This window comes from Strix uralensis, chromosome 2 (assembly GCF_047716275.1).
Source record: "Strix uralensis isolate ZFMK-TIS-50842 chromosome 2, bStrUra1, whole genome shotgun sequence".
In the NCBI taxonomy this organism is placed as follows: Eukaryota; Metazoa; Chordata; class Aves; order Strigiformes; family Strigidae; genus Strix; species Strix uralensis.
This window is the reverse complement of record NC_133973.1, coordinates 123,280,821-123,291,248: the sequence shown is the minus strand read 5'-3', so window position 1 is coordinate 123,291,248 and position 10,428 is coordinate 123,280,821. Positions and strand designations below refer to the sequence as shown.

At 38.4% G+C, this 10,428-nt stretch overlaps 1 protein-coding gene across 1 annotated transcript; it reads right to left on the bottom strand.

Moving 5' to 3' along the window:
• Positions 1–584: 584 nt before the first annotated feature.
• Positions 585–7,712, bottom strand: LOC141940265 (matrix metalloproteinase-27-like). Its single transcript, XM_074861042.1, has 10 exons — positions 7,611–7,712; positions 7,019–7,257; positions 6,274–6,422; positions 6,048–6,176; positions 4,178–4,339; positions 3,886–4,009; positions 3,045–3,175; positions 2,662–2,821; positions 894–997; positions 585–685 (listed from the first exon to the last, which is right to left on the bottom strand). Exons 1-10 carry the CDS (start codon positions 7,710–7,712, stop codon positions 585–587), a joined length of 1,401 nt encoding a protein of 466 aa, XP_074717143.1.
• Positions 7,713–10,428: the final 2,716 nt, after the last annotated feature.

Genomic DNA, 10,428 nt, shown 5'->3' with positions numbered 1-10,428 from the left:
TAAAGACAGATCAAGGTGAGATAATGTATTCAGACACTGGGGCTGGAGGTTGATTTTGGTGGCAAAATACTGTTATGATGTGAAAGGAACAAGACTGAAATAGTCAGAGAAGAGCAGGAGAAGATGCAGGAGAGAGGACAGAAAAACCAGTGATTAATGAAAAGCTTGGCTCTTTAGGATGTTTGGAGAGAAAAGAAGCAAAAGATCGTATGTTGAAAGGATATTAGCATATTAACCTGAAGTCTTTCACACCTCAGAAACATAGGATGCCTTCAACAGATGAAGCAGAAAATAATTGACATCAACCTGAAACTGTTTATTGCCACAATATTTGAAAACCCATCTCGAGCATAAAGTAATAAATTATGTTGGACATTTTGCACTTAATCAGGGGAAAAAATGCAGTTTTGCTCTAGCCTTTGGAGATACAATTAAAGCTGACATGCTGATTTATTAAAATAATAGACATATATGAAAACTAGTTCTGTTGCCTCTTCTGTATAATATTGTATATATGAACAACCTTTGAGAAATCTAGAATAATTTTTATTCTCATTTGCTGGGTGTAAGAAAGTTTAATGATATTAACAGTTAAACCAGCTGTTACTTTTTATTTCGCGAATAACTTTTTTAGCAGTAGGGTCGAACTCCCATTGCTTTGATCCATGAAAGAAGTAGAATAATCCTGGAAATAAAAAAGTAAAGCATTATGTTATGAATACAAGAAATAGCTTCATTCTGACAAAGTGGGGAGCATCATATTTGTACACACAGGAGACCATCTCTTCAGTTCTATCTATTGCAGGATATAGCAATAATGACATTCATCATAACTCCAGAATTTATGTTCTTTACAAGTAAACTGATTTTACTTAAAAGCTACTTTCAATTACCTTTCTGTTGGAAAACAGCATCAACCTTCTGGCTAATTCCTGGAAAGTCATCAACTGTCTGTCTAGGATAACCTTTCTCCATGGACTGACTGTTTTCATCAAACCTAAATCATATGAAGGGAGACATGTAATTTTACAGAGTTTAGACATCAATTCTGCAAAGAATTAAGCAGCTGCTGAAAGGTGTCTACCATCTGTAGTTTGACTGATTTCACTGGGATTACAGAGAGTAAAGTTATCTGCTCGCACAAATATTTCCAGGATGCTGGCCATCATGTTTTCCATGAGGTGGCTACTTGTTTGTTGATAAGGACAGGCACAGCTCCAAAGAAGCATCTGGAGTGAGACAAATTAAAGCAAGACTTGCATTTTTGAACAGCAGGGTGAGTTTATCTCCTAGCATAGCAGTGTGACAGGCAGCGCATGGAAACTGGCTGGGTTGATTCCTGCTATAGCAACTGCACATATTTATTGCATGAATTTTAAACTTCTCTTAGACTTTCATATGATGTTGTACATAGTCGTCTACTAGTTGACAGAGATAGTGGAGGAAAGGAAGCTGACTTATTTCTAATACAATCAAGTGGTTCCTAACTGAGACAGGACAATTTTTATGAGATGGGGCTGAATTTGGGGGCTGAAAGGAGGACCTAAAAGGAAAAAAACCTAAGCAAACAAAGGCTTGTTTTCTTAGAGAGACAGAAAACTAAAGCTAAGTCAGAGGAATCTCACCCAAATGTCTATGATTTCATCCCACTTTAAAGTTACATTTTGTTAGGGATCTAGAGTGTGATGATGTTCACCATGATCAGTTTTGTAGATCAAGCAAAACAAACAAGCCTTTGTTTTACTTCTCCTTGGATACAATAAATACTTTTCACAGGGACATGAGACTGAGAGAATGAGTTACTATGTAAGAAAATGTGGTTTTCTTGCATGCCTTTGTCTTGTGACCAAGGCAGTAAAATAGCAATGCAAGATATTATAAATACTCTTTCCAAAACTACCAAAACCAAAGGACGGGAAATGACATGCGGCTCAAAATCCAGCTGACATTGTATGTCTCACTGAGGAACCCCACAATTAGTCACGATAGAGTCTGTTTGACCCACACAGGCTCCTGTTTGCCTGCAGAAGGACTTTTCATCAGTTGTCCTTGAACACAGGAGGAATCCATCAGCTTCCCAAAGCTGACTTTTTGCTTCTGTTTGCCTGGTATTTGGGTATCTGGAATCACTCATGACAGCTTGGGAATAGATTTAGAAGCATGTTGCAAATCCAGTGCTAACCAGCCAAAGAAAGGAAAATGAACTATAACTTCTATCTCTCTAAAAGAGATAAAATAATTCAGGACTTTTCAGAAATCTGAGAAAACCTGCACAAGCTATCCCAGCCAGACTTCTGCTGAAGTAGGTTAGCTTTCTGATCTTTATTTTCTAGAGATACTTTTGTTTATTGTATTTGTAAAAATTCTCTACATGCTGGAATTTTTTCAGCTTCCAGGCATAAGGCATCAAAATGGCTCCATGCCTTGAACGCTCATTTCAGGACACCCTTAAACTCTCAAAAGTCAAATCTATATTCTTCTCCCCATGCAGGAGTCAAAGTAACATTTCTATGAAAAGTAGGATTACTATGAAAAGTAGGATTACCTAGTTACATATAGTTACCTAAAGGTCTGCTTTCTCTTTTATCACATGGACAATTTTAAATGTATTCAGATTATATTGGAGTCAGTCATAAGAAAACATTTGTCAGTTTTTCTTACCTCCAATACTTGTCACCTGTGAAAAAGTCTGTCTTCCCTGTGTTTTTATTACAAACAGCTGCATCAATTTTCTTGACACCCTTAGGGAAGCCCAGTGTGTTGATATTCTTTGGATAACCAAGCAACACCTGATAGCCGCTGATAACCCAGAATTTATTGCCTGTTAAAAAAAAAAAAAAATTGGTTTCACCAGTGATTTTCAGATGCTAAAAGAAAAAATGCACTCCCTTAGTTTAAGTTGTAGGAAAACTAGATGAAATGTCTGGTTTTTTTCTTTACTTATTTGAAAAGTGAGTTTTATGCACATATAGCTACCCTTCCTTCCTCCCGTCTTCCCACAGAATTAAGGGTAAGAATAATTTAAAGAAAATCTCATACTCCACCTTTGAAAAATAGGATCTGATCTTTCGTGTTCTCATACACAGCTTCAATACCACGTGGCAGAGTTGGCCAGAAGGTAGAAATTAATTCACGTTCAACTGCTGAGTTATCAGGATAGACTCGCCATAAGTGCCTGAAATATGAAACAGTTTTTGTAGTAAATAATAAACTACAGAGATTTCTATATATGCGCAAGAATATGAATAATGTTGTGACTTACAAGCTCTTTCTTGTCAGTGTAGCTACCTGGGTAGTTGTGTCAGAAAGGAAAACACTCCCCTCAGTGGGAAGTGAGGGTTTTTTTATTCTGGCTTCTTTTTGGAATCACCCTTCTCGTTGGTACTGATTGATTAATGGGATCAGCTACAAGCAGCTGAAAAATTCAGGTTGTTCCTGTACCATATAGAAAGAGAGTTATAGGGTCCCAGATAAGCCTGACTGTAAGCTATTCCCTGGATGACTTACCTGGGTGACTTTGGGCTTGCTTTGGTGGCTAAAGGAAAGATTGGCCCAACTATATGGTAGAACATACTAATTTCTTAGGAAACAGTTGCAGTATTTAGTCATGTCACTACTTGGTATAACCATCTACACATTTGGAAATAAAGCTTTATTAGGATTGAGATCTCCTGAAAAAAATGAAGCATGTTTTTCAGGGGATCCTGTAAAAATATTAATATAACTTGTACCTGCTGGAAGTTCTATTTCCATGAACTGAAATCTATCCATTTGTCTCATTATAAATCCCATAATCATAATCATGTGAACCACCAAAGTATTCAGTCTTTGTAGAAATCAAGAAAAAATAAACCTCACAGAGACAAATGTCATATGAATATTTACCTGCCCTTTAGAAAAATGACTTCTCGTCGGAGTGTAGTTATAGCATCAAAAGACATCTGGGGACCACAGGTATTGGGTGAGGTAGGGGTGGTTGGCCTTTTATCTGGGGCATTTGGTGAAGAACCTAAGGGAGGCATGTTAGAAAGAATACACAAAATTTGTAGAAACTCTAAGGTTTTCATATAAATGCATTTTTGATATAACAAGAATACAATTATTTTTATGGTGAAACTGTGAAAGAGATAATTTCTCTCATGCTTACTTCTTTCTTTAAGCCATAGACTTTACTCACCATAAATGGATTGAATGCCACTTATATCATCTGAAGAGAGGGGAAATTCGCTGGGGCTGATGTAGGCATAATTGGGGAACATCAAAGCTCTCCGGTCATTAGAATGGGAGAGACCCAGGGCATGGCCAAACTCATGAGCAGCAACAAGGAACAAGTTGAAACCTTAGAAAATGGATAGAGAGAAGACATCAGTCTAATTTTGGTCTGCAAATGGCTGATATGAACACAGCAGGACTATTGCTGAGTGACAGTTTTCATACACTATATTGAAATTCACTAGGGTATGCATATATATAAGCCCATTTTTTGTATAGGATAAGGTTACGTTCTTTCCCCACTAGAAGGGAGTGACTTTTGGCCGTCTTTCCTGCTGTTCTTTCTGTTAGCTATTGAAGGGATGTGTGTGGCATGAGTAGATGTCTGGGGGTGAGTGTGGGTGCAGCTCTGAGGAATGTCCTGGCAGGTTTTCCTGGCTGAGCTAGAACAGGTTAGAGAGTGAATCAGATCAAACTAACAGCTCTCCAGGGCAAGGATAGGACTATACACTTCATGCTCATTTGAGGTACCAAAGTGTCACTCTGTGTGTCATCCTTCCTCCTACAAACTTGAGAAAGAAAGTTGAGATCATGAATAGACAAGGAAAAATATAATATTAGCAGAATGATTTACCTTTTTATCGTTAGAACTTTAAAGCATATAGTTTCTTTATAGCCTTGTCAAATAAAATATCTTTTTAAATATTATGCTTATGCATAATTATTCCCAGTGAAATATGCTAACACAGTAAATAAATAAAAATGGAATTTCCTTCAACATGCATCCCTCCAAGTAACCCTTCTGAATTAGGGAAGAATGGACATCTGCTCTGCAGACCAAGAGCCAGCAATATCGACACACTTAATGAAGATCACAAGTCTGTGGCAGAGCAGAAGACTGGTCATTGATTGCCCAAGAAAGGCTGACTGAAGCCAAAATATCTGCTTCTCAAAACAACAAACAAAGTCTCAATTTTTCCACACGTATTTCCAGTCCTCCCCTCTCATGAGTCCTCCAAGCTCTCCAATGAGTTCTGCAATGCCTGGTCACTGGAGCATGCTGTGAGAAACAGCAACAAAACTGGGGTTGAACCAGTCAGTCCCAGTGTGGGGAAAACATTACATTTTATCAGCATGACATGTCCACCCCTCATCCTTCTTTTTTTTCCCCACCACAATAAACCCACACCTCTCTTCCTCATGCAGTGCTCTTACAGCATCTTCCTGTTTGTTAGCTCCTTGTTTTTCCTGCAGCATGACCTCAATTCTCCTGCTGCAATTGTCCTCTGCAGTTTTCCATCCCAAAACCTGGATGAGAAAAGGGTCTAAAGTACAACAGGGTAATGTGCCCGTGTATAGACAGATCTTTCAGAGGCAGTATGTGCTGCATGTCAGCCTGCAGGTTGAGGGGAGGGGGTTTAGGGGAGGAGATGGGTCCAAGCCAGATGGTTGAGCACTCAGTGTTTCCCTCTCTTCTGGCTCAGTGACACAAATCTGTAGTCAGCTTCAGACACTGCATCTCAGCCCATGGGTGGCCTGAACAGCGTGTTAAGACTCCCAGCTGCTGGCAGGCAGTTGAACTTGCTTGGAGAACATTTTCATGTATAAGCCCATCCTAGCTTGAATGCAGCGTAAAGCTATAACAGCCTATAGTTGGACCTATCTTGGTACATTTAGTGAAGACTCTTCATTATCACTGGTGTCTGTAATGTTTTTTTACATGGTGGGGATGTCCTGTGAGATGCTGTGTTTCATATCAATCTATTTCTTCACTTAAATAAAATCAGAAGGGAATTTACCCATATGCATAACACTTCAGAAACATTTTTACCTACCAGCTGAGCCTGTGGTCCAATCTTCATCCTCATCAAAGTGCACATCACCACCAAAACCATTGCCAGGTGGAAAGGCATGAGCGAGGACACCGAGGGGGCCATCAAAATAACGAGGGCAATGTCCATGAGCTAAATAATATGATGTTGAAACAACATTGAGTTTATGTTATGACTATTGGAAGATTTTTAAATTGATTTTACCATTGGTGTGCGGTCATTGTATTACCTTTGGTCCCAAAAGCAATCATTATATCTGCTATTCCCTCATGAATACGAATGAAAATCAGCGGGGTGACAGTGCTCCACACTTTAAATGCCTTCTGGATTGCTTTATCCACATCCTCTTTGCTCATATCTGGTGTGTGGTTCACAATTCTACAGTTATGAAGGTTCAAGTAATAATACTTAGTGTTTGCAAAAAGAATTTCTCTAATATTGTTAAGGTGATGAACAGAGATGTATAAGAAACAATAATGTAATCCAGTAACTCTCAAGATTCATCTTGGACTGAATGAGTTTGATGAACTGTTCAACATGTCTTTTTCATAATAATAACTGTGTACATGGTATCAGTTATTCTCAAAATGGCCCTTAGTCAGGAGGTCATCTCTTGAGCATGAGGAAAATTGTCTCCTTGGGTTTCTGTGACTACTAAACTGTGGATCTTAGCAAATTTTGAAGATAATGGGGCTTGTACAGAGTGCAATTGATATTTCTGTTTGGCTCACAATATTTGTCAGGAGTGGTACATGACAGGCAAAATTTTGTGGTTGACTCAGAAAATGTAGACTACCCAGCTTGACTCTCAGAAATTCCTCTCAGGAATATGCATAACTAACAGCTGGAGAAAGACAAACATTTTAGTATTCCCAACTGGAAACAATTACTATAGATATTATATTTAAATATAACAACTGTGGATAATCACAAAAACAAAATTTAAACTCAAAAAGTAATTATTGAAATACTACCTGTATGTCAGCTTGGTTTTTTTCCATCCTGGCAGGGTAAAACCATAGAGACCCACGTCGGGAACTCCACACCTGGGTTTCTTCATTATTTCCAATGTCTCAGTATCTGGTTTTCCAGTCACTTTCAAACCAAAAAATTGTTGCATTTTCTTAAGTTTTTCAGCTGTGGATTCAGCATTTATTTTCCATCCACGCTGTTTTGGATCTGGCTCAACAACATAGTATTTATTTAAATAGTCCTAGTGAAAAAATAAAGCAAATACACTTCACATTTTGATCTGTTTTTTAAACAAATACCTTAGGACTGATATTGTTTGTGTACTTTGCTGGCAAAGCCATGTGCCTGTGATTTTGGAGCACAACAGATATTTTCCTGAGGATTGTAGCTAAACAGAAACAGACAACATTGTCCCTGACTTATTTACATTTCCAGTTTGTACAGGTTTATCCTACTTTAGTAAAGTTTGGGCAACAGAGTTCTGTGCAATAGTATTGTCTCAGAAAGGTAGCGAACTACTGCGTAGCTGGAACATGCAGATTATATCTAAAAAGAAAGGGCTCAATAGATCCCAGATATGGACAATATAGTTACCTGTACAAGCTGTGCCTCTTCTTTGTTGTCTTTCTCTGGGTGGACAGCAAGAGTGTTAGAAACAGCTGCACACATTAAAAGCAAAAGTGAAAGTTCCTTCATTCTTACTCTCATCTCTGTCCTGGTAGGAGAGCAGTCTGCTTTCTTCTGCCTGTGCATCCTCTCTCACACTCCAGTTCGTATGGTTATGGAGTGCTTTGTAGAGTCAGCTGTAGACTGACTCAGAGTTTATCATGCTCTGATTACCTCCACACATCCTATAACACTGTGCTGGCTGACACAATAAAACTTAATCAAACCCATCCACTTTCAGAGACATCTGAAATTGGTTAGTATTTGAATACTCCTAGGATGCTTGGCTACTGTTTCAAAACTGGCACTCAATTTTAGTTATTTTACACTGAATTTTAATGAACCTGAGCAATTTCATGCTAGATGAAATGGCAGACAAGCACAAAACCTTTTAAGTTGTCCTGACCCAGCTGTGTGAAATGGGACCACCAAATGTACAGAGACTCTCAACCTTTCTTAGCCTAAAAAATGGGAGTCATGCACCAGATATGAATCCTATAAAAAAAAATTAAAACTTTGGGAGAAATTACTGTAAGCAGAAAGTTTTCGTTTTAAGTTGATCCATAAAGTGAGACTGGGTGTTTTGGAAAATGGATAACAACCCCAAATCCCTCCCTACCTCCTTCCTGCAACTCTTTGAAAAGATGTGTTTCCTTTAAATTACACTGGTGGAATCAAGATATACATAAACCAAAAATCCATCCTGAAGCATGGGAATATTCTTATATTTCTGTCTGCATTCTATCTATCTATCTATCTATCTATCTATCTATCTATCTATCTATCTACCTATCTATCTAATCTATCATCTATCTATCTCCATTTCATCACAAAAAGTTTCTTCAGTTTAACCACATTAGCCACAGGGGATATGATTATTTCCTGTCTTAAGTAATTCAGAATAAAGGAAGTTTCAAGAGTCACATAAACTGTGACAAATTATGGGATTTCACCCTGTGCTGGCCAAACACTTTCCTCTTCCTCTGGCAGCAATGGGAGCTGAAGGTGTTTGGCACCTCAGAGGAGCTCTGACGGCATGTACTCAACTTTTACAAAACAGTTGTAAGAAATACCGTTACGTTGGACTGTGGCTTTTTCAGAAGATCCTTGCTTCTATGTTTTTGGCTTTTTTGCTGTTTCTTGCAGCCAACTTTTCTCCAGCTGGAGGTGTTAATAACCAGTTTTCTAGCCCAAATTTCACAATGTAGCCTTGTTAGTTATAAAGTTGTGTGTTAATGGAATTTCTCAGCTACCATAAACAAACAAAACCCCCAAACCCTTCCCTTATTATTGTATTGTAAGGTAAGAGACCCATGAGTCCTGGATCTCATTCAGTTCTGTAACTGAGGTACAAACTTGTGACAATTAATTTCCTGCGAGAGCAAGCCCAACTGAACTGATACTAGAAATGACATGTGTGTTTATTCAGAAGTACAGACTTTCTTTTCTGAGATCTGTCTTATGTTTTTAAATGGATATATTTGTTTGTCTCAAAGGTTTTAAAGCTAATAGGGATAACCATGGTGCTATCATCTGACTATATGCATGGTATAAGTCACAAAAGACAAACACCTGTTCAGTAGCTTTTGCACCAAGCATATTTTCCAATGGCACTAGAACACATTTTTGGAAAACATGTTTTAGCTGATATGAATTTAATTTTGTAAAAAATCAAGACAAAACTATGAGCAGATTTGATATGAACTGGGAGTAGTGGTTATCTTTTTTCCCACTGTAGTTGGCCATCAGATCCCCACAGCTGTGTTGTGTAGCAGTGGAAGGATAGAGACAATGAGAGTACCTAGGTTAAGATGAGTTGCACCTAACTTTATACTTTTATTAGTTAAGCATTCTTCTATAGAAAATGAAGAAATACATATTAAACTCAAAGAGGGCAGATTTAGATCAGCTATAAGGAAGAAATTCTTTAATGTGAGGGTGGTGAGGCACTGGAAAAGGTTGCCCGGAGAAGCTGTGGCTGCCCCCTCCCTGGAAGTGTTCAAGGCCAGGTTGGACGGGGCTTTGAGCAACCTGGTCTAGTGGAAGGTGTCCCTGCCCATGGCAGGGGGGTTGGAACTAAATGATCTTTATGGTCCCTTCCAACCCAAACCATTCTATGATTTTATGATAACTCTGGAGAGTGATGCAACCAGCTATCTTAGAATAGGATGAATAGGTGCTCTCTGTCTTTACTGAACATAGAGAAGCTTAAATAACTAATTTAGACTACATTTCTAGTTTCATCTAACAGCTCAAGCTACATTAGTTTTTGCTCAGAAGACATTTGAGTGACAGATGATGGAGGCCTATGCCACTCAAACCACTTTTAGGGTTTTGCAACTTGACAACCTACACAACATAACAGCTAGTTCCCACTACCCATGGGGGAGAGGTTTTTTCGCAACATGTTTTTTCGCAAGTGATGTTTCACAAATACACCTATAGCTGGCCTTGAGGTCTGGGAAAAGAAGCAGCTGTATAAGCAGATGCTAGTTATGGTTTCCTAATATTTATCTTTGACACTGGTTAGAGTTGGTAGATGTTGATCTACCCTGTAACTTATTTTCTTGTCCTAGAATTGTTTTTATCCAGACTTCAGTAACATGACCTATGTTTTAACCCAGAAAAGTTGTTGCCTATCCTCATCAGAGCAGTAGTAGCAAATGACGCTACACAGAGCATCATAGGAATCATCAATACTGCTGTATTGTGGTGATCTTAACACAATATCAGCAGGGATTCAACT

Coding starts and splice junctions, on each gene's coding strand:
- LOC141940265 (XM_074861042.1), bottom strand. CDS start 7,712: ATGAAGGAACTTTCACTTTTGCTTTTAATGTGTGCAGCTGTTTCTAAC. Junction 2,822..3,044: donor TCAGATCCTATTTTTCAAAG/GTGGAGTATGAG, acceptor TTTTTTTAACAG/GCAATAAATTCTGGGTTATC. Junction 998..2,661: donor ACAGGTGACAAGTATTGGAG/GTAAGAAAAACT, acceptor CATATGATTTAG/GTTTGATGAAAACAGTCAGT.